This window comes from Adiantum capillus-veneris, chromosome 8 (genome assembly GCF_014529385.1).
Source record: "Adiantum capillus-veneris isolate H3 chromosome 8, ASM1452938v2, whole genome shotgun sequence".
Lineage (NCBI taxonomy): Eukaryota > Viridiplantae > Streptophyta > Polypodiopsida > Polypodiales > Pteridaceae > Adiantum > Adiantum capillus-veneris.
The window spans coordinates 117121609-117143188 of NC_140938.1; the positions used below are offsets into that span (position 1 = coordinate 117121609).

The 21580-nt window shown below is 49.5% G+C and overlaps 1 protein-coding gene across 7 annotated transcripts in view; it reads left to right on the forward strand.

Annotated features, from left to right (window-relative positions):
• LOC147452827 (uncharacterized) overlaps window positions 1-21580 on the forward strand; it is a 179254-nt gene that overhangs the window by 74788 nt on the left and 82886 nt on the right. For 6 of the 7 annotated variants that reach the window (XM_086518426.1, XM_086518424.1, XM_086518423.1 and 3 more), the window contains 3 exons: window positions 3862-3940; window positions 4029-4120; window positions 4207-4276. In XM_086518426.1, the coding sequence (XP_086374552.1) occupies window positions 3862-3940; window positions 4029-4120; window positions 4207-4276 (241 nt within the window). The remainder of the gene's footprint in view (window positions 1-3861; window positions 3941-4028; window positions 4121-4206; window positions 4277-21580) is intronic. The other variant, XM_086518422.1, reaches the window with a different exon arrangement.

Here is a 21580-nt window from a genome sequence, read left to right on the forward strand (position 1 = left end):
GGCTCTCTAAAAGTGGCTGAATCCTCAAACTCAGAGCCTTGGCAAGAATTTTGTAGGCTGAGTTGAGGATGGTGATGGGGCGCCACTGACGAATCTCATCCAAGGAGCCACCCTCTTTGGGAATGAGGTAGATCAGGCCCTCACTCATTGTGTCAGGCATCACTCCTGTGTGCAAAATGTACTGAAAAGCACTACAAAGATCTGGGCCAAGCAGGTCCTAGTACTCCAAGAAAAAGCTGGGAGTGAACCCATCCTCACCTGGACAGCTACCACGAGGAAGGGCCCTCAGAGCTGTGTGCAACTCCTCAAGCTGAAGTGGCATCTCTAGCCTTTGGCGCATCTCCTCTGTCACAAGACATGGCATCTCTGCCCAAACCTGCTCCCTGCATGCATCCTGCCGCTCTGACTGAGGCTCAGGCGACAGTAACTCATGGTAGAAGTCAGTAGCGACTGCACGCATATCCTCGGGCTCACAAGCAACTGACCCATCGGGCCTCCTCAACTGACTAACCTTGGCATGCGAGTGCCGAGGCCCCACTGTCTCAATAAAAGCACCAGTCACTCTGTCATCCACCTGAGTCCACTGAGATGCGTGTCGGTGGAAGGCAAACTCATGACGCCTCTCCTCTGTGCTAGCAAGCTCCTGTCGAGACTGCTGTAACTCCTCCTCCAACCATGGACTGTTTGGATGTGGCTCCTGCATCCTCTGCAGTGAAGCAATGCCCCGTCTGAGACGCTGCTCCGCCTCTCTCGTTGCAGCCCGGCGAGCCAGAGACTCCTGAAGAAAAAAGTGGCTAAGCTGATCTAGGCCTGAGGCCACTCTGTTTGCAGGTGAATCTTGTCTGTCCATCCTCTTTGTCCAGAGAGCCTCTACCCTCTCTCTGAGTGCTGAGTCCAACAAGACCGTCTCTGGGATGCGGAGCATCGTGCTCCCACTCCTCTGCTTGTCTGCCACCGTGAGGATCACTGGTGCATGGTCCGAGAAGGAAGTCCTTGGCAGGATGCCCACTGAACCCCCCAAGTCACTGAAGTGGTCACTGATGCCCTTTCGGTATTTCTTTATATTGCATCAACATAGTACAAGCCTGTACTCCAGACTCTGCACCTTGTCCAAGAAGCATGCCAAAAAATGAGACCTAGTCTCATATTTAAAGGCCCTTGGTCTAAAAAGCAGTTGATTGATAGGCAGTGTGATGTATTGTCTTCAAGATAGTTAAACAGTTGGTGTCCATAAATTTGTGCTACAGAACAGATAGGATAACATTGTCAAGCAAGTATTCATGCAATCAAGCAAAAGAATAGTACAGACGGTTAAGAAACCAAACTTTAAACCTAAAGCTCTTATACCAATTGTGAGGTCCGTAACCCTGAGAAAATTGGGACGACTTGATAGATGGCCTTCCCTTATTTTCTTTTTAATTGACAACACCCTACTCCGTTTCCACAAAATAGAGATACGAGCAACAGAAGAAAGGAAGTCCTCTATCCATTGTTTTTGTGTTTATATTTGTCATACATCACAAGCCAGGTCGATAATCCAAGGATTCTAATGAAAACTACTTCTTAACATAAAGATGAAATCCCATTGACATATTTAGAATTCATAAATAACACCTTTTTTCCCACGTTTAAGAGGCACGGCTGTCATCCATAGACCATGAATATGATATGAGACTTAGTCTAAACTCAGGTGAAAGATACACATTGTCGTGAGGGCATGAATGCATGGAAAATTCATGTTGGACACATCTTCTTCACAAGTGCAGGGCGAGAGGTATGAAATAAATATTGCAAGTAGCTCACTGTGTACATGTGGTGACTTTGCAGAACGAGTGGCACAAAGCAAACTCTGCATGGCATGCAAGCATATTTACTTCTTCTTCCTTTGCTATTTTGGCTTGGACCTAAGCCACAATATCTTGATCCATCAAAGCAAGCTAACAAATGAGGATCTACTTCGTGTGTTCAACTGTCATCGTACAACATAAACAAGCATTGTTTTAGTTCTCTCACATGCCCTAGTGCCAATATGTAATTGTATGGCACAAACTGCAACAGTTGATTTAATATGTCTTCTTGTCCTCCTCCTATGTTCAAAGCATAATTTTTTCCAATGCACATGTTACTTTGACATACATAGTTATGCCACACCCATCTACATTCTCTGCAATTCTGAAATTACCACAAATCTGAAAATTTCTGCACGAGGCGTTGGCGCAAGGGGGGTCAGGGCAGGGCAGGGCGTAGACAGTCCAGCTCGCAGGGCAGGGCGTATCCTTCTAGTTGTTTGTCAGGATTGTGACCTATTGACCAACCTTTTGGTAGAGGTCCGATTCTGATGTACTTCTCCAGGCTTTTTGCTCTTTCATTGTCTTTGAGAACCGATAACGCTTCATTGACAAATGTTTCAGATTTTTACCTTGGGTGTATTGTCCTTTTGTAGTGTTTCAAGGTTTTCTTCTTGATGATGTTGCTCCTGGGCTGCTTCTTGTATGTCCTGCTTGGTCTTGACGTCCAGCAGTTGGGTTTCGAGGCTTGCTATCCGGGCTTCTTTAGTTGATAGCTCTCTGGTGAGGTTGATTACTTCCTGTTGCAATTTCTTCATTTCTCCCAAGGGCTCTATGGCTTGATAGCTGGTGGAATAGGAGGGGGGTTCGAGGCCAATGTTTCGGCAAAAGTTTTCGGTTTCGGGGCCATGTTGCTAGACAGTGGGGGGTGCTGTGTCCACCCTCAAAAAGGCCCCCCTCCCTCCCCCCTTGGGGGGTGTGGAGATGGCTGAGAGAGGGGGGAGGGCGGGCTGAGACTGTGGGGCAGCGCGAACGAGCCGAAGATCTTTGTGGTCTCTTGGGATTGTTCCTACGATGTTAAAACTTCTCGTCTTCCTCGCGGATACTGTGTTTTCTCTTTCCTTGTTTGTATACTAACCACTTCCCTTCTTTCCTCGCTGCTCTTACTCTTGCCAACATGATATCCATACCTTGGTTTCTGTAACCAAGCAAGAGGTGACTAGATGTGTGTATGTGTCATATCCATGTCTTCTACAAGGGAGTGGGGTCTTGAAGATAGCTTTTCCTCTTCTGTAGACTGCCCATTTTCCTTGTTTCCTTGCTTCTCTGACTTTGGCCTATTCCCTGGCTCTATTCTTTAGTTGTAGGGGCGTCATTTTGTCTGAGATCCACACTGATGTGCCTTGTAGTGACGTGGTCTGCTTCATAACTTTGATCTTGTCATCTATGCCATAGTATCGAACTCTGGCCTGTTTCCCTTTACTTTGAATGTCTGTTGGGTCACCAAGGTCGACAAAAGGTACCACTTTACTGAGTCTTTCTTTGATTATGTCTACATCCAAGATGTATCCTTCTAGTTGTTTGTCAGGATTGTGACCTATTGACCAACCTTTTGTAGCTGATTTTGAACTTCCATGCTTCGTATTTGTGCCTTTAGTGTACTAATTTGTGCTAATGTGTGTTTCTTTGCTAAGGAGATGCACTTGCAGGTTGGCCATCTCTTGCTGTAACCTCTTAATTTCATTGAACAAAAAGGCATCCCATGACTTTGCTTGGTGTCATTATTTAATATTCATCCTTTACTTCTTGTCTTACTACAGTTTTGGAGAGACAAAACTTTATTTTATCAATTTTGTAGACTTGTTCTCTGCTGGTGAGACTGTAATCTTGGGCAATTTGAGCTCTTAGTATGTCTTGTTTCACTGCTTTTTGCCTTATGAGCGCCAATTTTAGCTGTGCTTTGACGAAAGAACTTGAGCAAAATAATTTCCTCCCTACAAGAGCCATTTTTGGATTGGCTTTTCTTAAACGATTTATTTGGTGAACTGATTTTCAACTCATGTTTTTGTTCAAGGTGAAGGACATGAGATGGGGGCGGATGTTCCTGGGAGGACAAAGGGTTTTGTGGTTAGCTATGATATTAGCAGAGGCTTGTAAGTGATACTACTCACACTTAACTGGCGTGCAGTTTCATTGGTTTTTTATGGGGGACAGTCACCACACTTTTGTTTTTTTTGGCAGAGAGAAGCTGCTGATTTCCTGTGTAAATGAATGCAATACAGATGTTTTACCTGAAAATTTCCTCTATGTAAAAAAATCAGTTATCAGGCAAGGTATTACTCTTCTAAAATTAGTGTTAAAGCTGTACAGTGGTGCCATACAGGTGGGGTTTTGTCCTAATGAGCGTTTTGGCTGACAGCTGCGCATGTGGACATATCGTTCAGTAGGATCGGGGACCTCCATTGCTGCTGCGCAGATGATTGTTTAAGGTTCGGAACCTTTTTTTTTTTCCCGAGAAAGAGATCCTTCTATTAGTTAATGAAAACTGCCCATAGGGCTACATCCTCCTCTGCAAGAGAGGGCTACAACAAGCATGATGGGGACTCTCCCAATGAAAAAACAGCATATATACAATGAGGCTAAATCAAGAGATGGGAGGTGGGAAGAGCCACACAGGTGGACAGTAGTGCCATCTGAGCACCCCCTGGACAACGGTGTAAAAAGGCCCAGGGCGCCAGAGTGGAAGGAAAGCCTCGCGGCGCTCCCGCATGTGGTCGGAGCTACCCTGTAGTCCCTCAAGCTGTCCTCTGAGAGTATGGATCAGCTCTAGCCAAAAGTCACGAACAGTCTCTGCTGGTGGCACAGGGTGAGCCTCAAAGATGCGGAAACAGCGGGCCCGCCAGATGAACCACAGTGTCAGGCCACTGATGAGCTCCCAACACTCCTCTCTCTCACTGCACCACTCCTGTGCAGTAAGCTCTGTAGCAGGCTGGAGTGTAGGTCGCCCCCCCTGCATCACTATCATCCTGCTGGTGGAAGATAGCTCAAACTGAAGTGCCGGGCCGGTGAGTGTGGACCAGGCCGCTGCCCCCCAAGTGTACTGTCGAGCCGTGGAGAGAGCAGGCATCAACCGAAGAACTCGTAGCCACACCTGCTGGGCCGAGGGACAGTCCCAAAGACAATGATGCTGACTCTCCACCAACTGGTCACAGGCTGCACATGCGGCCGAGAGACCACCATGCACAAGCCAACTCCCTATTGCCGTGGCTCTGCGTGCAACCAACCACTAAAACAAAGTGATGCGCCTCGGCTGTTTGGAGTCCCACAGCCTCTCCCAAAAGGCTGCCAAGAACTCGACTGTGAGGCCCTCCTCCTGCCAATGACATGCTGCAGCGGGGCGGGCCTCTCTCTGTGCTGCAAGTATATGACGTCCAAGCCGAACAATGTACTGAAAGAGGGGGACTCCTGGGCGGTCTGCAGAAGAGAGGGGGCCCCTCCATAGCCACTCACCAAGATCCCACTGTACTCGTGCCAGTGGACAACACTCCCAAGTCCATAGCCTCCAGTGTCCAGTCTCAAGAGCTGCTGGGTCAGGGTCTATGACGCAAGTCCTTCCACAGATGCCCACAAGTCGGATCCTCTGGAAACAACACTCTGCTACCTGCGGGGCCTCTATTGCAACTCGTTGTAATCGTCCCCCACCCTGAAGCTCGAAGAACAGGGCTCGGACAGTCTCTGAGCAGGCCCTGACGGAAATGAGAACCTCCAGTCGTGTGAAGGGTCCCATCCACCTGGGTGGTACTGGCTCGAGAGGCGTGAGCCACTCAGCTGGAACTGACTCTGAGATGTCATGACATTTGCTCTGCACCCCTCTCATGCCCTGTAACTGGAAACCCTGCACCTCCTCTGACAAACCTGTGAACTGTGGCCAGTCACCTAGAGAGCGCGCTGGACCTGCTGCCATGGGACCCCAAGAAACATGAGGCCGACTCCCAACCAAGTGGCCTCTGTGAGTGCTAACCATGGGGTTGCAGACGAGGGGCTGCCGTAGGCACTCCTCCGTGCACGTCGGCTGTCTCTGCTCTAGGCCACGTTGTAAGAGCTCCCAAGATCGAAGCAAACTCACAGCGAAACGGTCTTCTAGTCTCCTGCTCAAACCAACTCGGCGCAACTCTGTAAAGATCCATCTGGTCGAAGGTTGCCAAGGGCCTCCTGACTGAGGCACCGTGGCACGAGGCCTCTGCAGCAAGAACTCCTACCAGGGCTCCTCGCTCGGAAGAACTCCTCTGATGACGAACTTCCCAAGAAGGGCTCTGCTCTGCTGTGCTGGATCAATGATCCCAAGCCGTCCCTGAGAACAAGGAAGTGTGATGACCGACCAAGCCACCTTGGCTCGGACAATCTGAGTGTCACGACCTGACCAAAGGAAATTTCTAATTAGCCTCTCAACCTGGCTGAGACAAGAACTCGAGAAGATCCAGCAAGAAGTGATGTACCACATAGTTGCCAACAGCACCTGGTTGGCAACTACTACTCTACCAGCCAGCGAAAGTCGTGCTGAGCTCCAATGTAACAACTTTCTCCTGATGGACAGGAGAAGAGGAGCAATCTGCTGCTCGAGGGACAAGTCCAAACCAACCTGACAACCCAAGTACCGAACTGCAGTCCCTGGGAGAATCCACTTGAAACCCTCTCCTGGCATCCAATCTGGCACAGGAGCACTGCCAACCGAGAAAGCCACTGTCTTTCTCCAGTTGATCAGTGCGCCCGATGCACAACAGAAGGTCTCCAAAGCCTGCTCACATCTGTGTAGATTGGCCTCCTGGCCCTCTAAGTACAAGGCTGAGTCGTCAGCAAACTCAGCGTCCTTAAGCTCATTCCCCCGTATAGGGAGTGCTAAGCCCCTGAGATCAACTTGCTGTGACACCAAAAATTATCTCATCGCCTCCGTATAGAATAGAAAGAGAAAGGGGGCAAGAGGACAACCCTGTCTGACCGATCGTGTGAGCATGAAGCGCTCAACTCTACCTCCTGCCAAAAGCACCTGAGTGTGAGCCTGTCTGTACAAAGCTGACATCCCTTTGATCCAAGCATCTGAGAAGCCCATCCTGCGTAAAGTTCCCTCTAGAAAGTTCCAGTCAACTCTGTCGTATGCCTTCTGAAAATCGAGAAGAAGAATCACAAGGTTCTCCCCACAGAGCCGTGCCAGGGCAGAAGCCTCCCAGAAAGTGAAGATGTTGTCAAGGATACCGCGTTCCTTGACAAAACCTGTATGAGTCCCATGTACAAGGCTCTCCAAAAGTGGTTGAATCCTCAAACTCAGAGCCTTGGCAAGAATTTTGTAGGCTGAGTTGAGGATGGTTATGGGAAGCCACTGTCGAATCTCATCCAAGGAGCCACCTTCCTTTGGAATGAGGTAAATCAGGCCCTCACTCATGCTATCCGGCATCACGCCTGTGTGCAGAATGTATTGAAAGGCACTACAAAGATCTAGGCCAAGCAGGTCCCAGTACTCCAAGAAAAAGCTGGGAGTTAGCCCATCCTCACCTGGACAACTACCACGAGGGAGGGCCCTAAGAGCCGTGTGCAGCTCCTCAAGCTGAAGAGGCATCTCTAGCCTCTGGCGCATCTCCTCAGTCACAAGACAAGGCATCTGTGCCCAAACCTGCTCCCTGCATGCATCCTGTCGCTCTGGCTGGGGCTCAGCCGACAGTAACTCACCGTAAAAGTCAGTAGCAATTGCACGCATATCCTCGGGCTCACAAATAACTCACCCATTGGGTCTTCTCAACTGATTGACCTTGGCATGCGAGTGCCGATGTCCCACTGTCTCAAAATAAGCACCTGTCACTCTGTCACCCACCTGAGTCCACTGAGATGCCTGTCGGTGAAAGACAAACTCATGACGCCTCTCCTCTATGCAAGCAATCTCCTGTCGAGCCTGCTGTAACTGCTCCTCCAACCATGGACTGTCTGGATGCTGCTCCTGCATTCTCTGTAGTGAAGCAATGCCGTGTCTGAGACGCTCCTCCTCCTCTCTCGCTGCACCCCGTTGAGCCAGAGACTCTTGGAGAAAAAAGTGGCTAAGCTGAGCTAGGCCTAAGGCCACTCTGTCTGCAGGTAGAGCCTGGCTGTCCATGCTTTCTGTCGAGAGAGCCTCTACCCTCTCTCTGAGTGTTGAGTCCAACAAGACCCTCTCTGGGATGCGAAGCAACGTGCTCCCACTCCTCTGCCTGTCTGCCACTGTGAGGATCACTGGTGCATGGTTTGAGAAGGATGTCCCTGCCAGGATGCCCACTGATCCCCCCAAGTCACTGAAGTGGTCACTAGTGTAGAAGCGATCTACCCGCGATAGATTCACTCCTCCCACTCTGCGGTCCGATCTAAAGAAGGCAAGACTCTCTGGAGGCCTCACAAAGCCTGAATGCTGCCATGTATCCGAGACGCTCAAAGTCATACACAACCTCTCCCAAGCTGCTAACTCGACTCCATGCACAGTAGCATGGCTGCCTCCGATCCTGTCAGAAGGGTCCTCCAATATGTTGAAGTCCCCTCCTACACACCAATGGTCAACCTGTGACAACGACTCAACAATTTGTACTGGGGCCCACCTAGTGCCTGCACGTTCCACGAGACGATCCTCATGGGGAGCGAGAGAGAACAGATGCTGCCGCAGCAGCAAGACGTGCTATCTTCGAGGCTGGCTTGGATGGGGAGTAATCCGCATCCGAGCGTCCTCTAGATAGGTGAGACTGCAGTGAGTGCCTAGCCCAAGCCCAAGCAGAGCGAGCCGTGCGTAAAGCAACCTCCTTTGTGCAGGAGTCCTCATGAATGTATACATAGCAAGGCAAACACTGCGTATCAGCAAAAAAGTACACCACAATGTGCCTACATCCTGCTGAGTCTGTGGGGTGTCACCGCAAACTTGGCCAGTGGCCACAAAGTCTGCAGCAAATCTGTAACTCCAAGTTCTCCCATGTGGTGAGAGAACTCGAGAACTTGTGTATGCAACCATCCCACCACTGAGTCGAGGGACCACTCTGTCTCGGTCCTACCACAGAGGGGGAAGGAGAGACCAACTGCTGAGTCCAAGGCTTTCGTCTCCCTAGCGGCGAGGAACAAAGCATGGACCCTGAAGCAGGCTGCCTCGTGTTCTGTTGCGGAATCGCCGAGAAAGCGAGTGAACCCGTAATCGAAGAAGTACCAGCGGCGTTGGAGGTCATTGCTCGTCAGACCACGAGGGATAGCTGCAAGGGAAGATGTCTGAATTTGCAGAGGGGGCCGCAAGAAGGGCTGACCCTCTCTCGCTAGGCGACTCGTGGCAAAAGCGTTGCCAAGAGATCTCCTAGCTGCCGGCGAGGGACCGGTCTCCTGAGTCGACTGTTGTACTGAAGCAAGAGGGGGGGGGGGGGCGGCGGAGAGGAAGAGAAGCGGGGTGGGGTGACAGAGGCAGGGGGGCGAGGTGGGGATTGGACGGGAGCAGGGGGGCGAGGGTGAAGCGGAGGTGGAGGTTGGCGTAGGGGGCTCCTGTCACCAGTGTGTGACTACTATCTATCCTTTTTGTTGATTTCTTTCTTATTATCTATTTACTTTCACTTTTTGGAAACACCCCTCGGGAAATCTAACTGCCCTGCATTGCATAGCTAGTGTGGAACTGTCCAGAGGGAGTCCAGGCCTGAGGGCAAGAGAGCACTAAGGTTGGACAAGGACTATGGTTAGCTAAGTGGGGTCATTGACTAGCCAAAGTGGAAGCCTTTGCTACAGAGGCTACATTTCAGTTCTGGATGTGGCCGCAGTGTACAAAGCGGGTCGGATGACCTAGAAAGTTACAATGGCAGCATCTCCTAAAATTTAGGGAACTGCTATTTTGGGACCTGAAAATGTGTTGAAGTCATTACCTCCGGAATGACAAGGGGAACATTTTCTTACTCTGTCGTGAAGTCAACTGGGCAACCGGTTGGGAGATTTTTAGGCGGCAACCCCGAAACGGGAAAATGCTTGTAAATGTGCCAAGTGGCACATTCTGGTGCACTTGCCTCATGCAACAAGAAGTGGCGCTGAATTTAGGAGGGGGAGAGCCTGATTTTCAGTTTTGTCACAGGTTAAGAGCTATGGAGTGCTTGCTTTCCCTCTTATGCACAGTGCGGTGCCAGGAGTGATGCCCTGCACGCTACGCACTGCCCTCTCTCTCCCCTTTGGCAGTATGTTATGCCCCTCTAGTGGGCTCTTCATTTGACCAATGTACAGTTGTGTGGGTTCATGCGCGATTGCCGAGGCAAGAGCCTCTTGCACAGGTACTGGATTAGCTAGCGGCTAATCCCCCCGCAGGTACAGGTGAATTTGGAGAGGTTTCACGCCAGAAATCTCGTCCGATTCAAAGGGCAAGTAGCCCTACAGGTGCGGGAGCTCGAGGACTTGCTACGGATGCGACCGGCACGCGTAACGGAGCCCGAAACAGTGAATTACAGCCTGCTGTGTATTTTTGCAGGTTTAGGGTTTTTGCCCTAAACGGACCCTAATACCCCCAGGAGGTTCGGGGACGCAAGGGGACCGCTGTACAGGGGATCTGGCGCATTTTCAGGGCTGAAAACATAGAATTCAGCGTGCTGCAGATTCTCGCCAGGTTTTGCAAAGTGCCCGTATGCGTCGGGAAAGTCGGCCAATGCGTGGGAATACTGACTGTGAAGGGTTCTAGTATAGTTATGCTGCCGAAATCGGGCTGGAACAGTGGAAATTCAGCCGAGTTTGTGCGGGGCAGCTTGTAGGGAACCACAACGTTTATTCCCTCTTTTGAACAATAAAGAAATACCGAAAGGGGCGCTTAAGTTAGGGGCCAATCTGGTGTCCGTCTACTCATACAGGTGCAATCTAGCAGCCTGTATCCCTCTCCCCTTTGTTGTGTCTTGAAAGTACAGGTAAAATAGACGACTAATAATGGGTGAAAGCTAAATCAAGGTTTGAAGTAAAGATTACCGCCCTTTTTGGATTGAACGGGCCGGTTTCATGGTTCCATGGACGGGATTAAATCACTTTTGCCCATAGAAGTGAGCCTTGGGCAGTTTTGGACTTGAAGACACAGGGGATCATAGACCAGACACAGGGAATTGCAATTATGGCTGACAGACCAGATGATGTGACTGAAGAGGTTTCCTCTTCACAGGGTCAACAGACACATGAAATGGGTGAGTCCTCAAGACCACCACAGACTGATGACGATATATTCAGGACCCAGTTGGCTACTGCTGTCGCTATGTTGACACAAGTAATGCAGAACCCGAGGTTTTTAGCCTTTCTGCAACCTCCTGTTCCGTCTCAGCAAGTTGGGTCAGTGGATCATATTCAAAAGCCTGTTAAGGCTCGAGCACAGGTGATTCATACCGCACAGTCAATGGAAACACCTGTACACTTGACGGAGAACATGCAGTCTCCACAACCTATGCCTAAGGTGCAAGAACAGGTGGCTGAGATGCCAGTCTTTCAAGCTGTACCAGTTCAGCCCGCCACCTTTCAGCAACCTATAGCTGGTTCTAATAGGCAGGGAAGCAACTTACAGGCTAAGCAAATTTTGGTATGGCTGGAATTACAAATCAGCAGCCAAATATGGCGTTTCCAGGTCAAGTTAATAGCGGCCAAGGAACACAGATGAACCCTAATAGTGTTCCCATGTTTCAGTCACTTCCATATGACAATTTAACGCCGCTCGAGAGGCCAACTCCGTACAAAGAAGGTGGCAAAGGTGTGTCATTCACGACCTTTACAGGGTTTGATGACAAGAAGAAGGCTCTCTGATTTCTCCAGCAGTTTGACAAGGCCTATACAGGGGGAAACTTTACAGAGGCTTCAAAGGTCCGCAAGGTAGCCACTTTCTTGACAGGGAATGCGGGACAATGGTGGACAACTTTATTGCTTCAAGTGCAAGCTCCGTCCACATGGATTTACTTCAAGCAGATTTTTGCAGCAGCATGGTTATCTGATGATTTTGAAGCAGATGTCATGACAGAATGGCACCAGCTAAATGTTGCCACTTGCAGAAATCTGGATGATTACAATCGGAAGTTTTGGAAAGCTCTACTTCTAGTAACTTCCTATAGGTTTGTGCCATTGACAGAACAGATTGAAAAATACTGTTGTGGCCTATCTAAAGGATTGAGAAAATACTGCACGAAGACAAAAGTCACTACTTTGACGCAGCTCATTGAGGTAGCAAACACTGGCAATGGTTTGCTCAAGGGAGAAGATTGTGAATTTAACACTGGCGTCAAGGAAGGATCAGGCAAGAAAAATTCAGCCAAGAAGCACGTTTCCAATGAGGCTCCTAAAGGGACTCAGGAGTCAGCCAACGCAGGGAAAGATAAAGCTACGGCTGAATCAGAAAAAGGACCAGCAAAGAAATGGAAAAGACGTTTTCCTCGCAAGTCAGAAGAGCAAAAGAAGGTCCTGAGGACAGAGAACAAATGCTTTATATGTGAGCAGCATGGCCACATTGCTTACAATTGTCCTACAAAGAAAAGGCCAGCTGATTCTGAAGACAAGGAGGACAGGAAAGGAAAGAAGCCCATGGTTGGTCTAGTGCCAGATATGGTGTGCGACAAGCCAAATTCAGATGCAAGTGAGCTTTGCAGAGCATGGGGAAAGGTCAGGGATCAAACAGTGCTTATCTTCTTTGATCCAGGTGCCAAAGCCAACTTCATTTCCCCAGAATTGGCTTCAAAGTTGGGAATCAGACCTGAAGAGATGGGGTATACAGCAGAGGTAGGTTTGGCATGTCCTGGCCATACAGAGGCTGTGACACCCATCATTGGAAAGTTGCGTCTATATATCCAGTCCTATGTAGATGCTGAAGAATTTTACATCATGCCACTGGACGGATGTGATGTGTTGTTAGGTATTCCTTGGTTGTTTCGTGTACAGGGAATCATGGATGCCTACAACAAAAAGATCATTGTACAGAGCAGGGGAAAGACTCACATTCTGGATGTAAAGCTTAAAGGGGAGTCTATTCCTACTGTATCAGCTTGTGCTATTACTTCTGTAATGAAAAAGCATCTTTCTGCGTACTTGGTTTTTGCACGTGAAGTGTCAGATTGTGATGAATCAAATTTATCTATGCTAGATAAAGAAAGGTCAATGTTTTTACAACAGTACAGTGACTGTTTTTCCGATTCATTACCGTCTCAATTACCGCCAGAGAGACTCGAGGACCATGCGATAGATTTGGTGCCAGGCAGTAGCCCACCAAATAAGCCTCCCTACAGGGTTAGTGCGGCTCAGCAGAAAGAGATAATGGGCCAAGTACAGGAGCTGTTAGAAAAGGGGCTGATTCAGCCCAGTTCATCTCCATTCTGTTCTCCAGTGTTGTTGGTGCAGAAAAAGGATGGCGCATGGCGTATGTGCATCGAGTACCGTGCACTGAACAAGAATACCATCAAGAATAGGTTCCCTATACCTAGAATTGATGATATTTTGGACAAATTAGAAGGAGCAGCTATGTTTAGCAGGATAGATCTAAAGAGTGGGTACCATCAGATCCGCATTAGATCAGAGGATGTGCACAAGACTGCTTTTAGAACAACGTTTGGCCTTTACGAATTTTTAGTGATGCCCTTTGGTCTCACAAATGCTCCTGCTATGTTCAATAGGATGATGGACAAAATTTTCCGTCCATACCAGCAGTTTGTTGGTACATTCTTTGATGACATGATAGTCTACTCAAAGAATGAAGAGGAGCATAGGCATCACTTGGCCATTGTCTTCAAAGAGCTACGCAGTCATAGGTTGCTCATCAATGCACAGAAAAGTGAATTTTTTCTGGAAGAGATCCACTTTCTGGGACACTTTGTCTCAAAGGATGGTGTCAGAATGGATCCTGCAAAAGTTGAAGCGATCAAGTCATGGCCAAATTTGAAGACGGTGCACGATGTCCGAAGCTTTTTGGGACTATGCTCCTATTACAGAAGGTTTATCCGAAATTTCGCTGAGATTGCTTCACCTTTACATGCTCTTCAAAAGAAGGCAGTCACCTTTAGATGGACACAAAAAGAAATTTCAGCTTTTAATCTCTTAAAGGAAAAGATGACTTCGGATTCAGTCATTGTGTTGCCAGATCTTAGGAAGTCATTTGTGGTCCAGTGTGATGCCTGCGGTAGTAGCATTGGTGCAGTGCTAATGCAAGATGGCAGGGTAGTAGCCTATGAGAGCAGAATTTTGCAAGGGCCAGAGATGACCATGCAGGTCTATGAGAAAGAGTTACTGGCTGTGATTCATGCGCTCTTAAGTTGGAAACACTACTTGCTAGGTGCAGACTTTGTTGTCCAAACGGACCATCAGACCTTGCGGTACTTCTTGACACAAACAAAGTTATCTGAGAAGCATATGCGATGGGCAAATATTTTGTCCATGTTTCATTTTCAGATTGTGCATGTGAAGGCAAGAAGAACGTTGTGGTTGATGCCTTGTCAAGGAAGCCACAAATTTCAGCTGTGTCGATTCCTTATCATCATGAACTTGATGATATGAGACAACAATATGCAAATGATGAAGATTTTGCAAGGGTCTTCGAGCAACTAATGGATGGACAACGTCATGAACACTATCTTCTTAAAGACGGGTTCATGATGATGCATGGCAGATTGTGTGTCACAAAGCCATTGCGACGCAAAGTTATGGAAGAGAGTCATGTCCCACCGTATGCAGGGCATCGTGGTATCGATGCTACTGTTAAAGCGGTTGAGACATTCTTCTATTGGCCTACATTGAGAAGGGATGTGGATGCCTTTGTGCGAGAATGCCTAATATGCCAAAAGGTCAAGTTTGACAGGCAAAAGGCACCAGGGCTATTGCAACCACTACCTATTCCAGATAAACCATGGGAAAGTATTGCTATGGATTTTGTCAGCTACCATTTTGTCATTGGAAAGTTAGTGACTCAAAGCAATGGCAGAGTGCGAAGCTACCACTATGTCATTGGGACAGGGTGCACACGCAGGCAATACATGAGTCGACGAGGTGTTGAATACACCAGGGTTGACAATGAGCATGTATGTGTGGTATATGTGTCGACAGGTGTTGAATACATCAGTGTTGACAGTAAGCATGTGCGACATAGATGCAAACGAGGACGTTTGAGATTTCAAGAGGGGGGTATGTCACCAGTGTGTGACTACTATCTATCCTTTTGTTGATTTCTTTCTTATTATCTATTTACTTTCACTTTTTGGAAACACCCATCGGGAAATCTAACTGCCCTCCATTGCATAGCTAGTGTGGAACTGTCCAGAGGGAGTCCAGGCCTGAGGGCAAGAGAGCACTAAGGTTGGACAAGGACTATGGTTAGCCAAGTGGGGTCATTCACTAGCCAATGTGGAATCCTTTGCTACAGAGGCTACATTTCAATTCTGGATGTGGCCGCAGTGTACAAAGCGGGTCGGATGACCTAGAAAGATACAATGGCAGCATCTCCTAAAATTTAGGGAACTGCTATTTTGGGACCTGAAAATGTGTTGAAGTCATTACCTCCGGAATGACAAGGGGAACATTTTCTTACTCTGCCGTGAAGTCAACTGGGCAACCGGTTGGGAGATTTTTAGGCGGCAACCCCGAAACGGGAAAATGCTTGTAAATGTGCCAAGTGGCACATTCTGGTGCACTTGCCTCATGCAACAAGAAGTGGCGCTGAATTTAGGAGGGGGAGAGCCTGATTTTCAGTTTTGTCACAGGTTAAGAGCTATGGAGTGCTTGCTTTCCCTCTTATGCACAGTGCGGTGCCAGGAGTGATGCCCTGCACGCTACGCACTGCCCTCTCTCTCCCCTTTGGCAGTATGTTATGCCCCTCTAGTGGGCTCTTCATTTGACCAATGTACAGTTGTGTGGGTTCATGCGCGATTGCCGAGGCAAGAGCCTCTTGCACAGGTATTGGATTAGCTAGCGGCTAATCCTCCCGGAGGTACAGGTGAATTTGGAGAGGTTTCACGCCAGAAATCTCGTCCGATTCAAAGGGCAAGTAGCCCTACAGGTGCGGGAGCTCGAGGACTTGCTACGGATGCGACCGGCACGCGCAACGGAGCCCGAAACAGTGAATTACAGCCTGCTGTGTATTTTTGCAGGTTTAGGGTTTTGGCCCTAAACGGACCCTAATACCCCCAGGAGGTTCGGGGACGCAAGGGGACCGTTGTACAGGTGATCTGGCGCATTTTCAGGGCTGAAAACAGAGAATTCAGCGTGCTGCAGATTCTCGCCAGGTTTTGCAAAGTGCCCGTATGCGTCGGGAAAGTCGGCCAATGCGTGGGAATACTGACTGTGAAGGGTTCTAGTACAGTTATGCTGCCGAAATCGGGTTGGAACAGTGGAAATTCAGCCAAGTTTGTGCGGGGCAGCTTGTAGGGAACCACAGCGTTTATTCCCTCTTTTGAACAATAAAGAAATACCGAAAGGGGCGCCTAAGTTAGGGGCCAATCTGGTGTCCGTCTACTCATACAGGTGCAATCTAGCAGCCTGTATCCCTCTCCCCTTTGTTGTGTCTTGAAAGTACAGGTAAAATAGACGACTAATAATGGGTGAAAGTTAAATCAAGGTTTGAAGTAAAGATTACTGCCCTGTTTGGATTGAACAGGCCGGTTTCAGCTCCTCCTGCTCAAGAGGACCAAAGCGGTTCGCCGTGGGAACCCACTACTGCTGAGTAGGCACCTGAGGGCCACTCTGAGTGCCAGGCTGTCGCTGTGGCCTGTGGCGTCGACGGCCACGGGCCAGCTGCCACCCCTCCTCCGTTGGAGCCCTAGGCTCGGAGGGTTGCTCTGAATCTGTGTGCTGTGCCGCTGGCTGTGGCTGCGGCCCAGCCTTGGTAGGTTGGGGCTGAGGCTGAGGTGCAGGTCGTGGCCTCCTCCGTGGACAGGCCTTCGTTAGGTGGCTCATATGTCGGCAAATGAAGCACTGGTTCGGGAGACCCGAGTACTCCACACTCTTTCTAAACCAACCCCCACTCACCCGAGGCAGAAGGATGACCTTCGGGAGCGTGTGGGTATCTCTGACCAAAACTCGAACTGAAGGGATGCGAGCTGCCTTTGCAGCTACTGATGCTGCCGTACGAGGTGTCTCCAGGACAGTCCCGATGGCGGAGCCAATCCTGGAGAGAAGTGGAAGGTACTCCCTCCGTAAACCCTGAAAGTAGACTTAGATGGGGATGTCTGCCTCCTCTACTAGCACATCCGAAGTCGGGTCAAAACCATGTCGCCACTGTCGAAAGTGGGCGCGGATGCTCGGATGGCCAGTGGACTCATAGCTATGACCTTGGAGGCCATCTCGGAGGTCTCAGACTCGATCTGGTAGTACCCCCGTCCGAGAATCTGGACATCCAAGATCTTGCCCACCTCTGCAAGAAGGCGGGCCTGGAGAAGGTCTCGCAGCTCTCCTCTGCTAGGTCGGGTGCTGAGAACCTTGCAGATGACCGAAGTCGCCTGCAAACGCTCTACCTCTGCGGCAAGGCTCGTTTGCTCTGTCGGCGAAAGAGCAAGTCGAATGGTAGGCTCAGCGGGGTCGGGCGAGGGGGCTTTAGGCGAGTCCCTCCGTGGCGAAGCTGGAGCCTCCATCTGTGTCTACTGCTGTGGTGTAAGAAGAGGATGGCAGGCGGAATCTGGAACTAGGCATGCAAAGCATTGCCCCAAAACGGAGTCAATGCTGTATGTACCGATTTGCAGGATGCAACTCAGAGGAAAAAGAGCAGGCGGGCCGGGGGGGGGGGGGCAACGGGCGGGGACGGCTAATGCGGGAGCGCTAGCAGCAGCGGGCGGGGGCGGCAATGGTGGGAGCGGCTGCAACAGGGGGTTGGCTGCGGGTGGCAGTGGCGGGCGGGGCTGCAGCAGCGGCAGTGTCGCGAGCTGTTACAGCAGGGGTGGGGCAGCGTGCGGACAAGCAGGGCAGCAAGGGGGGCAGAGAGGGCTGGCGGGGGGGCTGAGAGGGCAGGCGGGGAGCGCTGGGGGGGGGTTTTAGGAACCTATTAATTAGTTGCATTTTGTTTTATTTTTTGTTGGCGTGAAAAAGATTTGTCTAGTTGTTTTTCGATCTGCCCAGCGGGCTACATTTCTCCTGTTAAGAGGGTAAATCATAAAATGGGAGGCGGGAAGAGGCACACAGGTGGTTTGTTATGCCAATAGATGTGAATGTAGCAGGGCTACAATGTCACTGGCTCGGGACAGACATTTAGTTAGGGTTAGGCTGCAGTTTACATTGGACGGACTCTCGCCTGGGCAGTGACACGTGGCAGGATATGGGTGGTAGTCTAGCCGACACGGGGCCAGATCACCACCACCACAGTTTGGAGATAGACTTAGCTGGACTGGATATTGTGAGCCGTTGGTGGCTCTTTATGGTTGTATATATCCGTAATTGTTTGTAGTCTTGGTCAGTATCATCATCATCATCATCTACTTTGTATGGTCGAGCGTCTCGAGTCTCGAGTCTTGAGTTCATGCACAACACGTCTGCACCGTCCCTGCACATTGGAGCCTCGACACCCCCATTGTACCCTTGAGTCTGGGCTTGGAGCTGAGTGCGCTGCCAAGCGAGAGGCTGTATGGTTCTTTGAGTTGTCGAGTTCCACTGAGTTCTTAGTCTGTGGTGCTTTGAGTTGTCGTTTTTTTTGAGAGTGATGTTTTCTTTCTGTTGGAGTGAGGTTTCTTGCATACTAGACTGAGGAGCACCCACTGTAGAGAGAGCACGGCACACCTTCCCTGCTATAGGTGCTCTCATTTTTGGCACGCCCGGTGGGACCTCAACTAAAGTGTCACTCCACTCCGTTGAGCTATAGGTTGAGGAGCTAGCCGGTTCAGCTCCTCGCCGAGTCTAGTCTGTTCGTGTGGTCCAACTTGGTCTGGACCAGCTTTGCTCTAGTCCAACTTGGTCTAGTCCATCTTCGCCTCGTCTAGCTAGACCTCGCCTCAACCAGCTTGGTCTAGTTGGTCCATAGTTACAGGGAATTACCATTTTCAGGTCTCTGTTCCGCGTTCCCATTCCAACTTCCCGTTCCGAATCCTCGTTCTGTGTTTCAGACGTGAGTATTCGTAACAGGGAATGACATTCCATGCCCATTGCCGTTCCCCGTCCCCCGTTCCGATTTCCCATTCCAGGTAACTACGAGCTTGTCTAGTCTCTCTCGCCCCTATCTAGCAGGTGTGGTCTAGTCTAGGCTAGCTGGTCTAGTCTCTCAACTCTATCTAACAGGTGTGGTCTAGTCGGGCCTGTGGATCTAGACTATCCAGCAAGTTAGAGGATCTCAGCGCCCAGAGCTTGGGTGGGTTGTTATAAGGCAGTCAAAAGAGCGACAAAGCCCACTATTGAGCCCTCTGAAGTACTACCACAGAAAGTGTCAACCTTTCGTGCCAAGTAGAAGTCCACGAGCCCCATTATTCCTATCTTCCCACGTGGATACCCGCATTCCCTCAACGAGTCCTTCACCTCCCAGGTCACCTTCCCACTCTGTTACAACAAGCACTTGAGAAACACGCTCCTAAGCAAGCAGCCATGGAGGAGCTCACAAGCGTCCCGGTTAAGGTGAACATAAAGTTTCCGATTTTTAGAGGACTCTTCACAGAGGATGCAGACGAACATGCTAGGAGATTTGCATCCCTCTGCAGGGGTCGTGGCCTCAACAGAGAAGAGGCCTACCTAGTATTCTTCCCATCAACCTTGGATGGCTTAGCAGATAAATGGTACAGTCAGTTTGCAGAGAACCACTTCACGACTTGGGCCACATTACGAAATCAGTTCTGTGAAGCTTTCAGACAGGGGGACTTCCAAGAGAAGGTTCTTGATGAGTTGGCCAACCCGATACTCCAGCCAAATGAAATTTTGCAGACTCATGACTAGAACAAAGTCTCTGGTCGCCAAGCTTCCCCAGCAACCAAGTGAATTTATGGTCAAGAAGTGGGTAGAAAAGGCTCTTCCTAAGACTTCTCAACAAAAGCTCCTAGAGAGTCTCCGACATGAAGCCACTCTGGAGGAGTTTGTCGTTGCTGTTACTAGGATAGAGGAGGCAAGGAAGCTATTCAACGACTCTCCTCAGGTAGAGGCTGCCTCTGTACTCTTGGAAAGTCCACTTGACCCCTTGACTTCTTTACGCAGGATCTTGAAGCATTGAAGTTACAACGTGCTCTTCAAGAGGAGAGATCCTTCTCTCTTCGACCAAAGAAGCCTTCACGTCAAGAGGCTTTAGACCAAATGAAGCGTTAACTCGAAGAGCTCAGGGCTCAGCAAGAGCCTATGGCCATGGTGTGGTGTAGCTCATGTCGCTCTCCAGGGCACCCTCCACATGAATGTCCGCTTCGGGCTTACTGCCACTTCTTTGGAAAGTCTGGACATGAGGACAAGGATTGCTACTACCTAATAGGATTGCGGAAAATACAACACAACCTTGCTCCTACTCTTCAACAAGGGCCGCCACCTGCATCTAACATGGTTTCCCTCTATGGCCATCCAAACTACATGCCACCTTTGCTGAATACCCCTCCTATGCAAGGTATGCCAAGTACTTTCACATCTCAAAGTTTTGATCATGCCAATGCTCCCTCAGCCCCTCAAAGCTTCTACACTTCAGCCATCTGCTACAGATGCGGGAATATGGTCATTACCGAAGCAAATGCCCCTTTCTCGTAGGGTCTCCTCCTTGCCATCATTGTCCCGAGGCTAAATATCACTACGGTAACGATTATCTGACGCAACACACATCCACGTCTTCAAGCACAAGCCCAAATCAACAAGAGTTCACGTTTCCAAAGATCAATTTGATAGCAGATGGCACCATCCCTCAACTGTCACCTTCTACTCATGTGGTGGCTCCTAATGACAACTCAAGCAGGTAGAGAAGCCCATTGGTGTCCTCACTCGGGCCTAGAGGGCATCCTTGGGTCTCAGCCTTCCAACCAATTCCACTCTTCCAACCCACTATCCCACTAGTAGATACCCGCTTCCAGCTATCCACAAGCCATCCCCTAGTGCTAAGCGAGTTTGCATCTGTGCTCTTCGACATTGATGAAGCCTTCTTGGAAGCACTAGCCGACCTACAGCAGATCAAGGTACCAGAGAAACCACTAGTGGAATACTAGTGGAAAAAGGAAAACTTACAACAGAGACTATCTTGAAGGACACCTTTCAATAATTGTCGCTCTATGACATGCTGCGGCTAGATGTGATTTTTCGAAGTGACACCCTTATAGTTATTCAGTCGCTTTACCCCGAAGCAGGTCCTAGCGGCGGGCACCTCCCATTGCAGCCCTCACAGTGCTACATGACAAGGTTGCATCCGTACATACGTACGGAACCATTCATACCGTACAGTCGTACGGTACGGTTCCGTACATATCGTACGGTTGAGTATGGTGGGAGAAGTCCAATTTGGGCGAATTGGTAACGATAAGGTGTGGAATGAAAACGCAGGCGTTTTGGGCTTTTGGGTGATCTGGAAGGCTAATAGCCAAGGGTTGCATTCTTATTACTTATTGCACGTAACGATTTCCAGATTTCCAAAGAGCAGCAGATTGCAAAGAACTTCACAGACAATATTACAAAGACTTGTACCTGAGCCTTTCTCGCGTAGAAAGGTAAGCTCCCGGCTCCGCTCTCTTTCTTGCTCCTTCTACCCTTTCTTCCTACGTTGCGCGTACTCTTCGCGACCCCTCTCCCTCTACTCCTCATGTGTTTGCACTCTTCACAGAAATTCATCATGTGGCGCAAGACCAACCCCAACTGGTAGCTCCACACTAATGTGTTGAGCATAATCACGACCGCTTCCCAACAAGGTTCCGGCA